This window comes from Saccostrea cucullata, unplaced genomic scaffold (assembly GCF_032062105.1).
Source record: "Saccostrea cucullata isolate Sc308-1 unplaced genomic scaffold, CSIRO_AGI_Scuc_v1 ctg5557, whole genome shotgun sequence".
Lineage (NCBI taxonomy): Eukaryota > Metazoa > Mollusca > Bivalvia > Ostreida > Ostreidae > Saccostrea > Saccostrea cuccullata.
The window spans coordinates 16,964-37,768 of NW_026929410.1; the positions used below are offsets into that span (position 1 = coordinate 16,964).

Genomic DNA, 20,805 nt, shown 5'->3' on the forward strand with positions numbered 1-20,805 from the left:
GTCAGATTTGGCCTTAGTTAAAATATCATGTGTTTACTTACCCTTTGTCTATCTAGCAACAAAAATATACTCTAATCTAAAGATTTTATTCCTCTTTTCATTTGAAATTTTTATTTTATATGCCCCAATTATCAAAAAATTCGGAGCATAAAGTTTTTGGTTTGTCTGTCTATTTGTCCGCAAAAACTATAACTATGCATATATATATAACTTTTGAACGGTTGGAGCTAAGAATTTTCATGTCTCACGTGTATTTCTTGAGACAAAACCTTTCTTTGGGTACCAATCATTTTAACCTTTTGACCTTGGACTTTGACGTACATTTAAAAAAAACTTTAGCCTTGATCCTTAACTGCCATACAGGGGCATCAGTGTTTCACAAACACATCGTACTTCATTTCATATCTGTTTTCATCGGGTTGATTTTATTTTAAATAAAAGTTGCACTGTGGACGTGAACAGAATCTAGCCTTCAGACTAATTAAGTGTTAAATTCACTTCATTCGCTATATTATCGAAGGACTGATAAAACCATATCTCTTTCAGGTCACCTGTTTTAATTCATGTTTCACGAAAGAATTTTAATGTTTTTCGCTGGTGAGCTTTGACAGTATAAGAATTGTACATGTGCATAATGCATTACTAGTTGAGTTGTAACTTGTCAACAAAAATTGACAAAAGCTCTGTACAATATGACAATATTCTTATTCAAAAGTGGCGGCCGCTGTCGGCCATCGTACATTGATGCTTGAAACAAAGAATTCAAGTAAGGCAATTATATTATATCAATTTATATAACCTCGAAAAGCTGTGTAATTTTTTCTGAAAACACCTTAAGTTTTTATTGAATATTTAGATGGAACTTAAAATAATCACTTTGATTTAAATGTTGCCTCCTTGAAGTATACAAATTACGTATTTTTAGCATTCTTCTCAGCATTTCTGTCACAAGACTGTCAGGATATTCTATGGTCAGGAACCACTGACAATGGTGTGTACACTATCTACCCGAGAGGCACGGGCGGATTCAGAGTTTTCTGTGATATGAAGACCAAAGGAGGCGGATGGACAGTAACTCTCTAATTTAATTATTATTTTAATAATCTTTATTAAATGTGTTATAAGATTCATTTATAAAGAATTTCTTCATATATTGAGAAAATATCTTTTATTTTTTTCATCAGTAGTAAAAATAATCAGTGGTAAATATATTGATATTTTATTACTTGAAGGTTCAAACGCCTTTTTTGACAAATGTATACTAAAAATTATACAGTTTTTGTTACCCGTTGTTCACATAAATTTTTTTATTCTTATATTCAATAAATCTCTTTAGATTGTTCGAGGTTGATCTCTGTTTCATACTTTTCCGGCGTTCTTCCCAAAACATCTGAATTGACAGTTCATCTATTTTTCGACACCGTTTTTACAGCAGATCTTGAAATTAAATGTTTTTAGAGCTAGTTTTTCAGAACACCACCAATCTTTTTACCAATTTAAGCACTACTCCAAGTATTGTGCAAATGAAATTCCAGAAGAATCCAACACTTTTCCTCATCAAATTATCATCTTATAATATGTAACATTATGATAAATTCTCAACCTTTTATCAAAATTCTGTAGTTTTCTTCAGCTTTCAGCTCAAAGGTATTCAAAACACCATCTAAACCTCTCAAATTTACTTAAGATTTAAAAATAATCTTCGTCTGATTTCATGACTGTTCAGTACATTGAAAGGGTTGAAATGACATCAGCACCATGTAGTCTCATGCTAACTAGTCCATGAATAAAAAGGGTGTTCGCTTGGGCCGAGCCCGGACTCAGGATCACAAAAGGAGCGCCTAATCAAAAGGCTACTAAGACGTAATAAGCATTTGACCACTACGTTATTGCGACGTAAGGACCTAACTACTAGGTTTCTGCGATGTAAAAAAAATTCACTATGTTACTAGGAATAGTGGCCATATGACCACGGGGTTAGTACCTCCTAACCATTACATGTATGTTACTGCGACGCAGTGAGCACCTAACCACAACATGTAGGTTATTGTAACGAAGTGAGCACCTAACATTAGGTTACTGACAACAATTTTACTATGAGGACAGTTAACGTACTTTGAAAAAATAAGTATAAATCAAAAATTCTAAACCTAGATCTTGGTAAGTACAGTAAAACATTTAAGAGAGAAATCAAAATCGCTCACTTTCACATCCTGGTGTGACTTTATAACCGAAAATTTATCAAGAGGTTCAATTATTTATCTTACCTAAGATTATCAAGAATATTGTCCAAGCCATACACATTTTTCTTTTTCAAAGTGTGTTAATATGGTCGATATTAACACACTTTGAAAATAAATTTTATTTTTTCAAAGTGCATTGGTTCGGTTCAAAATTTAAGGCACTTTGAAATGGGTTTTTTTTTCAAAGAGCGTATTTTTTTCAAAGTGCGTTGTAACAGAGGACCTAACATTTTGGTGACTGAGACGTAATTAGAACATATCCACGAAATTACTGGGACGATGTAAGCACCTAAACATTTTGTAAATGTGACGTTTTTGAGCAACTAAGCACCAGATGACAGCGGCGTTTATAATATTATATATATTAGAATTTTTTCATAAGTATTTGTAATTATTCCATTCCCTAAACTGCTCTGTTTGTAAAATGGAAACATAATAAGAATAAACAACTTATTTTTTTTAACTTAGTATGTGTTTACGAAAGACGAACGAGAAAACTTGTGACTTGTTTATAATATTTAAAGCAATATGAGTTGTATCATTGAGAATTTTATTTTGCTAGTAAAATGTGCTATTATGATTAATTTGTATGTAATTTAAACCCTTATGACCAATAAGCCCAAAATAAAGTTTTAAAATGTTTCAGAAGAAATATTTCTGTACAACCGAATATACAGTTTTATATAAGAAATCATTATTGTACAGGACGACAGTAATTCAATTTTGCTTCAATCAAAGCTATTAAAAAAATTTCCATCGCAAATATGAACAACAGACGTTTATAAAGGATTTTTTTTTCTGTCATTAGATTTGTTAATTACAAATTTCAATAAAATTTTCTGATGTCAAAAATGCAGCTCATATTGCTTTAAAAATTGGTTGTTAATTTTAAAAATAAAAAAAAACATTACAAATGTAGCACTTTTATGAGGTCAATCCATAGATTTATCAATTTCACAGCAAAAAACATATCGACCTCGCACTTGATGCTTGGTTGATATGCTTTTCTGTGAAGTCGATATATTCATTTATTACAGTATACTTAGTATAAATACAGGATTTCAGCATAAGCGATATGCCTGATGTCACAATAGCAAGCTCTGCAAGGCTGATATGGATTTTGCATGGGCTGATGTGGATTTGCAGGGCTGATGAGGATCAATATCACACCCCTAGTTTAAACCTAAAAAGCAGTAAATGTGATCATACACATACTCGTATATGTATGAGACCATATATCGTGTACATCTGAGAAGTCGGTGCATATTGATTATTTACTTATTTTCTTCTCAACCTAATGTCTACTATATATATATATATATATATATATTGTAAGCTTCTGAAGATTGAAAATGAAAACACTAAAGCTTAACTTAGGATTTTTATGTTTTCTTTTTACCTTTTTTTAATATATATATATATATATATATATATATATATATATATATATATATATATATATATATATATATATATATATAATTTAAAAATTATGTAATAAACATAAAAATAATTCGGCCCTCTGGCTAATATTGGTGTCTCGCGCTGATACAGGATGTGATATGAAATGTATTAATCTCATGAATATGTTTTGATGAACTTTTCAAAGATATTTTCGTTTCAATATTTCATGAATAATTCACTTAAAAAAGAATTCGGTTCGTTATCTCCACGTATATTATTCAATAAAAATAATCAGTTAAAATAAGGTACATGTGTTTTTTTTAACAGTTTTCCAATATAATTCTTAAACGTTACTGACCATCCACCTCCTCTAGTTTTCATATCACAGAAAAATCTGAATCCACCCGTGCCTCTCGGGTAGATAGTGTACACACCATTGTCAGTGGTTCCTTATCAAAAAATGTCCTGACAGTCTTGTGACAGTAATGCTGTGAGGAACGCTAAAATGCCGGTAGGTACATGTAATTTTCAGAAATTACGGAGATTAGATTAAACAAAAAGTGATTATTTTGAATTTCATTTAATTTTAAATTCTAATTGTTTTAAAAGAGGAAATCGTGAAGACAAAGCCATCTTGTGAATTCAAAAACATGATTTTTACGTTCATCTTTCTCTCCCTGCTATCAAAATTCAACAATCTAAAAGAAGTTAGGATTAAATAGAATAAAAACCACCAGTAGTGTGAAAATATAGGAGCGATTTAAGCAGAGTTATGTCTGAATTATTTTTTCTTGGTAAAATAAAGATTTACATTTTTTGGGTACACGATGTTTAGGTAGAGTTTTGCTCTACTTAATTTTTAAGCCTTGAAGGAATTTTGTGATTGATTTATTTTCTAATATAATTGGAAACAATTTTGCCTACATGTAGCAGGAATGAATACGTTTACCAAAGAAATTTAATAATGCGATTACAAACAATTTTTTTAATTGGAAACATTGTCAAAATCATGTTTTTGATATGAATGAAAGGCAAAACTTTTAAAACTTAATAATCAGGAAAAAATTTGCCATAATAAAAATTGCAAATATAGTTCTGAGTAATGCAGATAAAATTGCACTATCATTAACGTTGCATGTTCAATATGGTGCCTAAAAATTACAAAGATTATATTTCTTGCTGTCGATCAATTAAATGCAATTAGACACAGTCATAAAAAACTATCAAGACCCAAAGTTTGCATTCTTACATTTGAACATAGTCAACTATGGTGATTAGACATATTTGTTTCTATGCAGCAGTTTTTGCTCTCGGAATATCAAGTAAAATAAACAAAAGAAAACGTGAGTAAATACTTGTATATTAATTGTAACACTATTTTGATTGATAAGTTTTTTTTAAATAAAATATGGAGTGTGACTTATGAATTACACTTTTAAAAGAGGGATAATAATGCCTTAATTGCATTCTTCCAATAAACTGAAAATTTAAAAGTCAATCAATATTACAAATAACTCTTGGTTTAAAAAAATGATGTAACTTTTCATTATTCATTTTTTGTTAATTGATATTTTTGTGCAAAAAGCTGAACCATTCCTTGAATAAACCAGTGGAAAAAATTTAGAAATTTTTTTTTATAACAGCCTTAAAGGGAATAGGCTGCAAATGTGTGTTTTTTATTTAAATTTTCCCCAATATATCATTCAGGAAAAAGGTAAAAATTTGAAAAGCTTTAAAAAATAAAAAAAATTTCTTCCTATAAAAAATTAACAAATTTAAAATTTCCCCGGGAAAAATAAGGGGTCGACAATTTAGTTTTTTTACCTTGTACCACGTGAATTCTAAAATGGTGGTGCATACAATGTAGGGTTTACAATTATAGTGGAATATTAAGTAAACAATTCTGATAATGAAAATATCTTAACTCTCCGGTAAATTAATAATAGTTAACATATTAGTCTGCATTCAGACGAATTTAACAAGATTAAGTCAAATGTTGACGTTTTGTGTTTTGGGGTGCGGGAAAAGGAACATCCCCAAATCATACGTCATCGCTGCAAAATGTCAAAAAAAATCTTTCTGCAGTTCCAATACAATTTGCACTTCTAATGGCAAAATTTTCATATGTCATAAGTGCATTTTTACTTTATTTTACACTGATTTTTTTCATTGAAACCACGGAGATCGAAAATGATGGTTCAACAAACATGAAGGGTAACCCTTGCGAGCCCCACGTGAATGTCGCCAGACCCCTTTTCTTCTTCATCCAATGATTATATTAATCTCCCAAAAAAATTTTGTCAGGAAAGTTGTTTTTTAATTTAAACCCCTATTTTTTTGTTTTTTTTTTCGTTTTGGTCACTTCATCAATGTGCAGGCCTACCGGGTTTCCTTTTTTTCCATGCTGTTTTGTTTATGAAAACTATACGCATGCGTGGATAGCAAGGCATGTGGAACCTCGAACACGTTGCGATGTATATATTTATGGACCATAAATAATTATTAATTTTAATGAAATAATCAGAATGATTTACTAATGAAATTTTTTTTTTCTGAAAGTGTATACATTTATGAGTATGACAAAAAATTCAAAATCCTATAGGAAAATTTTAACAAGTCTGATTTTGAACAGATGCGCCGTATTGTCACTTTAAATCATGCTTAAAAGGATTGAAGTAAGGCAATTGTATAATTACATCAATGTATATAACCATGAAAAACTTATTTTTTCTGACAACCCCATTTTTTGGAAGACAATAATATAAAACGGGAACTGTATTATTTAAAAAATAAATAAAAGAAACTATGATAAAAAAGACCCAGATGCATTTCCACTACGACATTTTGAATTTAACTCAAAGAAATTGTCTTTGTGATATATGATCGATATATAGCAGGATGTTTGGACTTTTGGGGCCAACAATGCTCCTTATGTTGGGCCCCCGTTTGCATTCAACTTTGGGGCCCTGGGAATTTCCTCATCGGCCCTTAATCAATCCAACTTGGGGGCTTATTGTTGGGCCAATTAATAGTTAATATTGGGCCACTGTTGGCCAATTTATTTTTTCAATATTGGGCAAAGTATTTTTGTTCAGTTGGGTTTTTAAGTTAAATGTTGGGCCAAGGAATTTCTATCGGCCCTTAATCAAGCCAACTTGTTGGCTTATTTTGGGCCAATGTAACAGTTAATATTGGCCCACTGTTGGGCCAATGTTTTTTCAATTTTGGGGCAAACTCATTTTTATACAGTTGGGCCATTGTAAGCAATTAATGTTGGGCCAACGGTAATTTGCTCATGGCCCTTAATCAGACCAACTTGTTGGTTTATTGTTGGCCCAAACAAGGATATTTTACCCATTGTTGGGCCATTTTTTTTCAATATGAGGAAAAACCCCTTTTTTGGCCCAACGTTGGTTTGTATCTTATTGGCTCTCCATCAGGACAACTCATTTGCTCTTCACTGGCTGGCCATTTGTCCTCAAAATGTAAAAAAAACATAAAGGTTATGTATTTTTGTAGACATTTTAAATGGTAAAAGCCCTTTAATACTATTTTGCTAGATTAATGGTTTAATTCATATTCACAATATCTAAAAGAATTACCATCAACAAGTATTGCATTGTAAGTAGCTCTACATTAATTAAAAAACTGAGGAAAAAGAAATCATATTATTAAATTAAATTATAACATACAAATAATGTATTTTATTGCTCAAAGCATGAAGAAAACATTAATAAAGAACAAAAAGTTGATGTCACTTGAAGCGATACATGTAGGGTTAAATATGGAACGCCATCACTGCCTTATAGCATACGACTATGTATTTATTATGTCAATTTATCATTACGTGATGTGAACATATCTTTACGTTATGTCCATTTTTTATGAGATGATGAAAAATATTTAACATCATGTAAATGTGATTACAAATAAATACATCCTTTCATTATGTCAGCACTTCATAACTTGAAGTAAAAAATTCATTATGTGAAGTGATAATGTTTTCTTGTGTTAAAACTTTATTACGTGAAATAATTTTCTTTACTTCATTTCATATCTTTAATATGTAGGTCAAAATTGCATTACGTCAAGTAAATTGTGTTTTATAATTAAACTTTTATTACATGAAGTAAAACCCCATTCCTTTTTGAGAGTGTATATTTCTGTTATATCAAAGCATTATTACGTGATATGGATTTATCTTTATTTTACGGCAGGGCATAATTAGGAACACCCCTTACCTTTATGCAGTGCTTTATTACGTGGTGTAAAAAGTGTATAACATAATGTGAACATATCTTTAATTGTACCAATATTTTTTACATTATGTAAATCTCCATTCCGTGATGTGGATATATATAGACGTTATGTCAACTCTTTCTTATGTGATTTAAAAATATCTTTATATTGTGTTAACTTTTTATCATTTTCATTCCAAAAGTTCATTACCTGATGTTAAAATGCATTTACATTATCTCAAAGCTGCATATCTAGTATGTAATGAATGTTACGACTGTGTTTTAATGATTTAAAAAAAGGGGGGGGTCCTATTGATAGGACGAATTCAAAATAATATCCCCCCCCCCTTTGGACTAATTTTATATAGAAAATGTAATGTTCATTGAAACTCAGCCCCACCCCCATTTTTTTTTTAAGTATAGTCCACTAAGGGTAATGAAATATATCTGGAAAAAAAGGACGATGGTTTTTTTTCCCAAATAGGATTTTCGGGCTTGGATGGATGGATGGAGACCGGGGGAAAGCGGAGACTCTCAGGCTTTATAGTTTTATAGAAAAAAGTTTTCAACTTAATTCAGCTAAACTTAATGTGAAACTAATGCAATGAAAGTTTAAGACTTTTATTAAAAAAAAAATCAAAATAAAAATAAAAAAAAATTGCTACACACTCATAATTTTTATTTATTTAATTATCACATTAAAGAAAACATTGAATTTCGACGGACTTCAAGGCCGAACAGGCTCAAATTTTTAGTGAGGCAATGGATCTGGGGGCCCCCCGAGTCTCAAGTCCATAGGAGTTTCTGAGGGGTTTTGGGGGATAGGGGTTTTCCCCAAAATTAAAGACAATCTTTGAATTTTTTTTACTTTTTGAATTGTCGTTCGCGTGTTGAATAGTGGCATTAAGGGGTTTGGGCCAGAGGAATATTGATCCTTACGTTGAATGTTTGCATCAACTTTCGGGGATGTGGAGACTTGTCCTTTGAAAAAGTAAAAACCGGGGTCCCATGTTGCAGTATGATATTGATATGCTTGAAAAAAAAGATCGCTGGTCAAGGGCCCCTGAGTGCCGAGTATTGCTCTAAAATTTGCAGCCACCTACTGTAAGTGGTGGCATCTTAATAAGGGGGAAAAAATTTGGAATGGGCGTAAAACAATAATAAATAAGTAAATTAAAAAAAAAAAGAAACAGACAAACAAATTAAAACTAAAGTTTTGATTATTATTATTTTTTTCATGGTTTAAACAATAATGACATACTTGGTAAGAAGATTTACAGGTTAACAGAAATTGAAACATTGAAAATGGAAAGTATTATTTTAGTACTAAGACACATAATTAATTAAAGTTAAAAAGAAATCTCTTTCTTTTTTTTTTTAATTTTCACAATGCTCTAGAATTTTAGAGAGGCATCTGCCTCACTTGCCTAAATGGTAGTTACGGGCCCGGGGGTTTTAAATTTAGTGTTAAGGCTTTGCATTTCAAATTGTCAATCATTTGTCGCTTAAAGTTTTCATTAAAGATGTATTCCCAAATCCCAAATTTTCTACGACGTTTTTTTCCCGCCATTTTTAGTGCTTGCGGAAGCGGAAAAAAGTTATGCTCATATGGCCAATCCCCTGTCGCATAACGTAATAGTGAATCGACATAATGTAGAAGAGTGCGCACAGTATGACATGAGCTTTTTACATCAGATTAATAAAAACTAAGATGTCATGAAAAGTAAACATAACGAAATGCAAACTGACGAAATATAATTGTAGTATGTGTAAATATCATAAAGAGTTGACATGATGTAAAGGAAAGTTAACACGACGTAATAGTAGTGTGGGTTAATGTCAAAAAGAGTTGGCGTAATGTAATGGAGGTTGAACAATGCAATAGTAATTAGGTTAAAGCATAAAGAGTTGACATAATGTAATGGATTGTTGACACAATGCAATAGTGGTGTGGGTTAATGTCATAAAGAGTTGACATAATGTAATGGAAGGTTGACACAATACAATAGTAGTGTTCTGCTATAAGGCAGTGACGGCGTTCCATAGTTAAATGATTGTATACTCCCTTTCTGATGAAAATTTGGGGGACAAGTTTAGTGAATTGAGTATCAATAAGCACGTCTAAAAAATAAACAAAGACCTCCTTTTCTTAAAATAATACAAAAAATCCCGCAAATTTGTTTACTTACACAAAAATGTATCGACATCTGCATCATGACAAACAGACACGAAAAGGAGGAACTATAGGTATGTCACAGCCCAAACAGGAAAAAGTTAGACACTGCCCTTCAATCTATCCCCCTCCTAATCTCCCTTTCTCTCCACGTCTCCCCTCCCCCTTTTTTAAATTTTTCTTTGTCCTTTTTTCCTCCCCCCTCCCCTTGGGAAATTTGCCATTTTTGTTGGTTTTAATGTCTTTTTGAATCTCCAGTAGCACTAAAATTGTAGTATTTGATACTTTATACATTTGTTACTTTTCTCGTAAAGAGTAAACTCGATTAAATTTATAAGTATATCACTATATTTTTAAACTTCAAATTTAGGAATAACCGTCTTTTTTTTTGATGGTGTGATTAACGTTTTGCTGATGAAGGCATTTATGTATAAAATTTCTACGCTTATACAAATTTAACCATTTTGATTCAATGTTGCGCCATATAACTCAATATTCAAAGTTAAATACATGTATAGAAAAGAGTGATATGTGGTAAGTCCTCAATTGGCCCCCTTTAAAAAGAATATTTAACTTTTCTTTTTTTATAGCTTTAATTTGTACAGCTATATATGCGATCTGTATTGGTCATTTTCATTCTATAAAATGCGTTATTTTAGAAATATGACATCATATAAATAACGTTTTCCCCCCATTTTAGCATTTTTAATAAAAAAATCTTATTTTCAAGCAGTTTTTCTTCCCGAAAAAATAGAGCGCAGCCTAGAACAAGATTTATATCTTTACCAAAGATGATCTATCCAATACTAATGAGTACAAAAAATTATGGTTTTACACTGCGTTTATGTTTCCCATATGAAAAAACATCAAGAAAAAAGGGAATTTTTGGCTTTTTTTTTAGATAACAAAAATAGCATCATTTCTCGTCATTTACAGCTATAAATGTGCATATAAATGTAAAAAATATATTGGAAAAATTTCTAATATAATCTCTTGTACAAAATAAATATCAATTAAAAATTTTGAAGGTCATTCTAAAATGTTGATTTTGAAAGGGGGCCAAAAATCTCTTTTCTAAATATCCTTTTTCAGTACACTGAACACATTTTAAATGAAAGAACCCAATATATTTAATACTGAATAAATTTTTTTTTAACTTTAACATGTTCAACATTTTCAACATGTTTGATCATATGTGCTCGACTTTAAATGTATAAAAAAAAATAAAAACACAAATTTCAATCAAAAAGGGGGAAAATTTTTTATTTTTTTAACTGTATCAAAACACATTTGTTATTTTATACTTTCATATATTTTTCTTGTATAAAAAATTAGAAAAATAAATTTAATCACTGATAATTTTTTTGTTTTGATAAATATTAAGAATTTTAACAAGCCTTGTAAATTAATTTTAGCTAAATTTATTTTCAAGAAGGATTGGTGGTAGATTTTTTCTGATTTTTTAAAACTACCGAATTTGTTAATAACAGATTTTAACAATTAAATTTTATACACATTGGTCCAATGTTTCCAATATTCAGGCCAACATTGGGCCCAAAGCAAAATGACACTGGGGGGAACCTTTTTGCCAAATCGGGCCCAATGTTATTGTTGACGTTGGGCAAAAGGCCCGTGTGATTCATTTAATTGGACAATGTTGTCGCAACGTTGGGCCAATATTTGTAGAAATAACATTTTCATTGGGCAAACGTCGGTACAACATATCGGGCCAACATTGGGCCATAAACAAACTTAAGGGCCAATGTCATTTGCCAACATTCCCAAATTTAACCGGAACATTGGCCCCAAATTGGGCCCATGTTACAGCATTGGGACAGGTTGTTCCCCAAAAGCACCTGGGCCCCTGCACTTATTTACACAGATTTGTACTACAAGATATCGTTTAAACTATAAACATTAATTAAGGTGTGAAAAAACATATTATAAATACTTACAAAGTGGAGCAGATATGCAAGGCATCAGTCTCATTACGCTCGTGTCAGATTAAAAATGGCCGGATATTACAAGTAGCCCGGATGTTGTCTACCCATGATACTCAACCGGATTCATGATATATTGGGCCAACTTTGGGCCGTTTTCAATCCCCCCAAAAAATATTTTCTCTCATGATAAAGTTTTATGATATAACGCCAACAGTTAGCCCAACATTGGCCCCATTATCATAATCAACTACATATATCAATATTTCCCTTTTACCTTTGTTGGTCCATTAAATGTAACCAAACAGCGATAATACAAACATAATGTAAGATTGGACCAACGATGTTTGCTTTGGGATTCACATCCTGTTCCTGAGAACTTTTAACTAACAATTATTAGTCTTTTCTTAATTTACAAAATACCGCTCATAAAAAAAATCATAATTTTAATAATTTTAATCGTTTTATTAAAAATAAATAACCATCATTTTCAAAAAATAGAATAAAACACTCTTTGGTTCTTTATCACTTAAATTCAAAGTTAAAATGTTGAAAAAATTATATTTAAAAAAAAGCAGTATTAATGAAAAGCATGGACATAAAATTCCTCTTAATTTTTAGTCTTCTAATTTAATTTTGGAAAAAGCTGTCCCAACGTAAACCAGAGCAATTAAAAATTAACCCTCATTTATTGGCAGTATAATAATTGGGCCCAAAGTTGCCCCAAAATAAATATCCCATCTTTGAAACCCTGAACAAAATAACACTCTTGCTAACATCGGGCCAACGTTGGGCCAACATTCTCTTAGCAACTTCATAAGACATTTCTTTAAAGGTGTTTTACAAACATTGGGCCAAAATGCTACTTTCCATCTGATAAGACACTTTCCTTAAGGGTGTATTACAAACATTGGGCCAACGTTTGGCCAACATACCACTACCAACTTGATTTGACACATTCTTTACGGGTGTACTACAAACATCGGGCCAACGTTGGTCCAATATACAACTACAAATTTGAAAAGACACTTTCTTTAAGGTTGTATTATATACATTGGGCCAACGTTGGGCCAACATCAGCACCCTTCCTTCCTTCGAAAGTAAAGTTATTGGAAATTGCTTATGTTGGACCAACGTTTGGCCAGCAAAGTATTTATGTCATGGTCGAGAAGGTTGACATGGTAACATGGGTCTAACGTTGGCCCAGCTTGTTCCCCAACGCCAACCTTACAACCTTTTACCAGTGTTGGCCCAACATAGTCATGCTATCTGGGGAGATAAATCAAAATAATTTTTCATCATTTTTTATCATTGAAATAAAGTTCCAAAAATATTGTTAATGCTTGACATATCAATTTATTTTAAAAGTCGTACATCATGCAGTTAACTTCTATTTTTCTTTGAACCTGTTCTGAACACCGGAATATCCAGTAAATTTCACGAACAGTAATTTTCTCTTAATTTAACAGTACAAATTATAAGCTGACTCATCAAGGAAGTTTAAGGTTCCATTTCAAAATACTCTATGTTCAACATACAAATCATTTTTTTAAAAAAAAAGATTTTATTAATTCGGTGTTGTGGTTGTAAGATGCTTATTGTTGTTTTGCAACCCCAAAACTAAGCTTGATGAAATTTATGACCAGGTCCTACTGTTTTTGTATTTATAAATAAAAAACATCCAAAATTTCAATGCTGCAGTCTGTCAACTCCGTATTTCAAGACAAAGCACTATTCAAATATACTTCAAAACTCGATGAAATCAAACATTTTGCGCGCCTGTAAATTCAGGCACCTGTCAAAAGCACACTTCACAACACATGCCGTCTACATGTAAGTGTTGATTATTAAAATAATTCATTTTTCTCTCTTCGGTGAGGAAAAGAATTCCTGTAGAAAATGCAAGTTTCTGTTTTCGCCATCTGTATTCTATCATGGCTTTTCATAATTCCGGAAAATATATTACCTTTGGCATCTTGTAAGTATATTCTGAGATTGTTTGATTTAAAAGAATGTTGATTAATTTGACTTGTACTTGACCTTGAACATAAATTTCAAGGAGAAAAATACAAATAATAAAAAATGAAATCGCAAAGTCGTTAAACAAAAGAAATAACAGATAATATATAGAATTGCAGGGAAAAATCTATTTGAATGATAAATGTATTTGTAGTGCCATTCTTACCAAAGGATTGCCAAGATTTACACTGGTCGAATAATTAAAAGCGGTCTGTACAAAATTTATCCTAAGGGGACCAGTGGAGTTCCAAGTTTATTGTGACATGACAACTTCCGGTGGTGGTTGGACGGTAAAATCAATATTTGATGTAATTCTATTAAACTGAATGTGAATATAAAATGTTCCGTCTACGTTTTCAATACAACAAAGGGATAAGTGCGTTTGTGATCGGTCAGTAAGGGACGCTCACTCCCCTAAGCACTTAATCAGGCTTGTTTGAATTTTCAGGGGTTTCTGTTCACTTTTGATTTTAAAATTATGCCCCTTTATACATTTTTATTGTTCAACGATTAATTTTGAAAAAGATCACTTTTTGTTTATCTTTTTTCATGATATTAGGTTTTTCAAAGACGGCCGAATGGAAAAATTGGATTCAACAGATATTGGAAGGAATACAAGTATGGTTTTGGTGTTCCAAGTGACGAAGACATTGAATTGGTGTATCCAAGGAGTCCACTTTTAAGCTCTAATTTTATATTTCTACTGTTTGAATTTTTTGTGAGGTCGCTCACTGTTTATCTTCATTATTTTTCAAAAGAAATGTATTTATCAACTTTTTAACGTTTGTTTTTCTTCAAAATTTAATATGTAATAAGAATCAATTAATGGTAAAGTAAATAGATACCGAAACAAACGAGAGAATGAAATAAAATAATGTAACACGAATTTCTTGAGAAATCATCACAATTTTTATTCATAGTTCCATAAGATTTGTGCCTTAGGCTGAATCTCTCTCTCTCTCTCTCTCTCTCTCTCTCTCTCTCTCTCTCTCTCTCTCTCTCTCTCTCTCTCTCTTTCAAATCGATTTATCTATTACATTAAAAGTAATAATTTAAGTTTAACATCTTTACATTATTTCTAAATTTCATCACTTTTCTCTATTTTAATCTGTTACATTTTTGTCAATGATTTTTCACAATGTTATTTATCTTCAACGTGAAAAGTAAAATATGTTAAATATGAATATTAAATAATCATTTTAATAACATGCATATCTAGTAATATTTTCCCCTATGTATTTTCTTTGTTATAAACCACGTAACGAACGAATACATCAGCTGACATCTCAGGGTTCGTATGGCTGAAGTGAGCAGATATCTCAGACTTTCAAAACCAAAGGAGATATGCATATTATCGAACATTCTCTCTGGGTAACCTAGCCTCCAACTACCATTTGACTACGCTGGGGTATAGGAAACGCAGGTAATTTTCCAAAAAATTAAAGATGCATTATTTTAGTTCTCTATTTAAGAAAAAGAATTACCCATTTTCATGCCAAACAATATAAAATTCTAAAAAAAAAAAAATGACTTAAAATCAGGTTTCACAGAATACGTTTGTTCAGTCATCGCTCTCACATATATATCTTCAAAAGGCAATTCTTTGGCATATCATAACGGTCGACCATTTTATACTCGAGACGTTCAGGACAGCAAAGGTTGTCAGAGAGCGTACAAAGGGGGTTGGTAGTATGCTCATTGTCACCAAGCAAACCTAAATGGTCTGTACCTCAAGGGACATCACTCTTCCTTCGCTGACGGTGTTAACTGGTACCACTGGCTTGGGTATCATTACTCCTTGAAAACCACGGAAATGAAAATTCGAAGACAGTAGATAGAAGTATTACAGCGTATTTTTGTACAACTTCATATTGAATAAAAGATTTAAAAGAGTGAATTAAGTTTATCACAAAGGCTTGTTTAAATGCAGAAAGATACAGAAATGTTTACTATTAATTCATTAACAGGCCTATCCTTTTTTAAAAGCATTCATTCATTTTTTTCTTCTACCACAGAAATAACAGTTAAAAGTAATGGAAAGAGTATTTGTACTTAAAACTGAAACTAGGTTAAAAGATCTTTAAAGAATTACAATTGTCATAAAATTTATAAGCAAAAGAAAGGGTATTTGTACTTAAGGTAGGACAAAATAGAAAGGCAAAATTTTTCCTTAAATTCAATTTTTCTGAAACTCTGATATTTTGATTATGAGCCTTATTTTAAAATTATCTATTTATCTATTGCAAATAGATGTAATACTGCTTTAAAAGATAACATTTTGTTACTTAAACCTCAGTAAGATATATATTGATACTGGAAAATTTGAATAAAATTATACCTAAGAATAGAACATGCATAGCGTCGGAATCAATATTCAAATGTAAATATCCTACACTTTAAGTTGTCTAACTAGAAAATGTATTATTCAATGTTTACAAAAAAAAAATCAACAGAATGATTCAATTGGGTCCCAGAATAAAATGTGTAAAAAAAACAGAAAATTGAACCAATGCTTTAAATCATTTTGGCGATTAAAAAATGTCAAGGGCAAAAAAAGTGTGTTTTCTTATGACAAATTATTTCGAAGCGAGAAATTGAAAATTTCTTGATATACAAAAACAGCACATTACACGGTTATCTTGAATGAAAAAACTAATCAATATTAAGGTAAGTTTAAAACACAATAAAAGACATTTCAGTGCAATTTCAAATGTCCTTTATACAGTATTATTTCAAACTTAGCAACAGTGATCATGTTCAAATCAATTTTATACGAAAATTTTCTGTGTAAGAGGAGGTCCTTGAACTATTCAATAACCTCTGATGATTATTGTCGCCCGCGTGGCGCAGTGGTTAGAGCGTCTGCTCTATAGTCGCGAAGTAAGGAGTCAATCCTTACGTCGCGGGTTCGAATCCCAGTGTTGGACGTAGTCCTTCGGATGAGACCGTATAAACCGAGGTCCCGTGTCGCAGTAGGTGCTGGCACGAAAAAGATCCCTTCCTGCTCAATGCCCCTGAGTGCCGAGTATAGGACAAAATTTGTAGCTCTCCACTGGCAAGTGGTGGCGTCTCCATTTGATTGAAAAATATTTTAGGGTAGCTGGATTGTAAGAAAAATTACCAATCAAATTCAAAAACGTGTTTCTTCTCAAACAGTTATTAGTTTGAGAAAAAAAATGTGTTGTAGCTACACAGTAAAATTCGGGTATAATGGAGGAACGAAATTTGTTGAAACTTTCTCAGAATCTTTATTACATATTGCCATTGTGCACCTCCTTTTTTACTTTTTGATCCATCACATATTTTGTGTTTACCATATCAAAACATGGACAGTGTCATTATATTCATATGGGAGGCGGGGGTATCATTTAGTTAATATCTCATTACTCACAGTACCTCTAGTTTTAATAAAATTTAAAAAGAAATGTCTTAAAATATACATAAGCATTATAAAATTACAAGTTCGAATAGCAGCTGCTTCACAGAGGAACGTTTCAAATAGTATAAACACCAAAACTCTAAGCTTTAAGTTTTTTACGTTTAAAATAGGCACATCCAGTCTATTAATTTTATACTTTTTTAACTTGATCATTTGATCTTAATTGAGCCATTCAGATAGCTGTCAACAGCAGAGGAAATAAATTTTGTTTGAGGATGTGTTAAAGATTAAAACAAACATTTGTTTATTTTATATCTTAATTAATCTAATTATAATCTTTTATAATTAAACAAAAAAAAGTTATTGTATCTTCCATCCCGAAAACGAAGTGTAATTTTCCCTGGCAAACTCGTTCCTATATCCTGAAGCAATGTTGACCTTGTCACCTTTCTTCAGTCGAACAAGTACCGTATTAGAGCCGCTATTCCAGAATTTCTTTGGAACGGCTAAACTGTTGAATGCAGTATATCCTTTATAGTGCCCATTAACTCTCAGGAAGGGATGAGCCATTTTATTTGGATCTGTTAATGTTGCCCAGGTAAACCCATATGTCCCGTCAGAAGGTGCGGTAAAGATTCCTGTTGTCTTCTCATATGAATTCCCGTCGTTGACGAGAACTGTATCGAAGATCCATGTTTCGTGTTGTTTGTAACTTTTAGCAGTTGATTGATAAGCCGAAAATGCAACACTGCCTTTAAAAACGAAGAAAACAGAATGGTGAATTTATATGTACAAAATATATCTTTCGCTTTGATTCTAAATCTTCTCTAAATGTCACCTTCGCTAGCAAGGGTTTCTGATACGCTACACTATACAGAAACCCTTGGCATACGGTGCTGCGAGAAGAATATGAGACTGTTTTCGTCACATGATCTCGAATTTGAAAGGTACACACGGATTGTGTCATCAGCAGAGATCAATAACGTATTTAAATCATGAAAGTTTTGAAGAATAATTAAGAACAAAGTATTTATTTTCAAAGTTAAAATCTTTAATATAGATATTGATGTTGAAGTTTTAACATCTATGAGGAGAGCAGAATATCAGAAGCCCTTGGCTAGCGAATATGTCTTAAAGTGTGCTTGTAAAAATTTGAGGTAATACATCTTATATATCTTTTTATCACATATCTAGCCCTTTATCCCCTGGATACAGCTCACTGGATATCGTTTTCGTATACACACTATGTATTTCTACGCCACTTGACGTAATGTAAGTAAACGAATGCACGTATATGATGGAAAGAAAAAGTCCCAAATAATTCAATAATATTGTAAAGGTTGATGGAGGTGGTTTAGATGGGGTGTAATCTTCTAAATTTGAAAATGTTGAAATTATTTATGAAGTCGAGATTGAGGAAACAGGTCTGACATTGCCATTCCCAACTTACCGTCTCAAAAAAGTGAAACCTGTCTCGCAGTAGACTATGTCTGGATCGCATTTTGTATCGATAGACAAAAATGATACTGATAAATTTATTAATGAGCAAGAAATGAAAAACACATGGAGAAAACATCTATTGACATAAATTTGCGTATATAGTATCTTGAAACTCAAAATGAAAAAAAGACCCGCTAGCCAGATGGCTCACATTATGAACCAAAGCATCGAGGTTTTCATATGCACCTTTGATAGATATTTACATAAAATGAAGTATCGATTTCTTCTAAGACAAACCTGTACAAATTTATCATATTATAGCCGATTTATATGTCAGAAAAGTATTGCAAATAACTTATATTCTTTATATTCTTTGTATAAAGAAATATATGGAGATAACGAACAGTATTCAAGATTAAAGATCCATAAAAAAAAAATAATAATAAAAAACTAGGAGACTTATTGTTCACAGAACAATAAGAGGTCTTTCCACCTTCTTTAAATGTCAAATTTGCTTTATCGATCTGACTCCTTAAAATTAAATTCCATGAAAAAGAAACAAAAATTGTCTGAAAGCATAGAAAATCAAAGTACTCAGAAGTACTGAAAGCCGGGCTCATTTATAGGGTAATGAACAAAGACCACGATGACAGTTTAAAATCAAGCTGATTCAGCCATTGAAAAGATGATTATATATACGAGGGTTGTCCAAAAAGTTCGTGGACAATGACGTTTTTGTGAAAATAAATGATTCTATATAAATCTTTTGTATATCAAAATATTTCTTATGAAAAAACAAATCAGAATGATTTATTTTTTATGGATGGAACGTAATATTTTTGTAAAAATCGGGGTCTTAATAGGTCGCGGATAGTGCGCACGGACCAAGGTTCAACATGACATAAACTCTGATATAAAGTGTTCGTATTAAATGATTATTTTCTAAATAAAGACAAGTCAAAAATTAATAAAAATTTTATGTAACACAAATAAAGAGGCTATAATCATTTTATGATATCCTAAGTTTTTCGCTTACTATACAGACAGTACAAAATCTAAACAAAAACCCTCTCAAATATGTGTCAAAACTCGACAAAAAAATCGACGTCGGCTGTCCGCACGGGGCAGCGTCCGATAAAAAAATAAGATGTTATACGGTTGAAACGACGTAAGAGACAAAATATTTGTTAAAACAATTCAAAATTTTTGAAATATATTTAGTGTATCATTTCAGATTGGTATATACGATTTTTCAACTGTGTGTACAAATTTCGAAGACCCTACAAGAATTTAAAAGCACATGTAATTTACTGAAATGGAGATTTCTATTCATGACGTTGTTATAAATCTAGCGCAGCGTCGGACTGGGCTGTGCAGTTTGTGTATACAAACTGTTTATTTAGATGACGTTCGTAAATTTTTGTGCATTGTTTTGAAATTTAAAAATTAGATTAATTAAAATCTATACTTAAAGATTATTGCTAGCACTTGGAAGTGCGTTGCACCATAAAAAAGAAATGAAGTGTGTGTCCATGAACATGTGTTTAGTCAAAATCCAAATGTTTGACGTTATAATGAAATAAGCTTAACGTCAGACTGGTCCGTGCGCACAATCTGCGATCTTTAAAGTCCCAGATTTTTACAAAAATATTACGTTCCATCCATAAAAACGAAATCGTTCTGATTTGTTTTTTTTTATAAGAAATATTTTGATATACAAAAGATATATATAGAACCATTTCTTTGCACAAAAATCGTCATTGTCCACGAACTTTTTGGACAACCCTCGTATCTATGCCATATATAGCATTAAAAAAAGCTTTAAAATTAATTAAAATGTAGCTAGAATTAACAGCGTAAAATATTTGTCACATGTATCATTTCGGGGTTTTACATACCAACAAAAGTATAAACGTGGCCCAAAATTATTTAAAGGGCCCCAAGCCAGAGGGGGTTAAATTTTGTTTCC

At 31.5% G+C, this 20,805-nt stretch overlaps 1 protein-coding gene and 1 pseudogene across 1 annotated transcript; one reads left to right on the forward strand and one right to left on the reverse strand.

Annotated features, from left to right (window-relative positions):
- The first annotated feature begins 744 nt into the window (after window positions 1–744).
- On the forward strand, window positions 745–15,906 carry LOC134280782 (fibrinogen C domain-containing protein 1-like; annotated as a pseudogene).
- A 1,850-nt stretch (window positions 15,907–17,756) lies between these two features.
- Window positions 17,757–18,148, reverse strand: LOC134280783 (cerebellin-2-like; the record flags this gene model as incomplete). The annotated part of the gene is made up of 1 exon (XM_062763238.1): window positions 17,757–18,148. A coding segment is annotated over one exon (392 nt), but the record flags the coding sequence as incomplete, so codon positions are not given.
- Window positions 18,149–20,805: the final 2,657 nt, after the last annotated feature.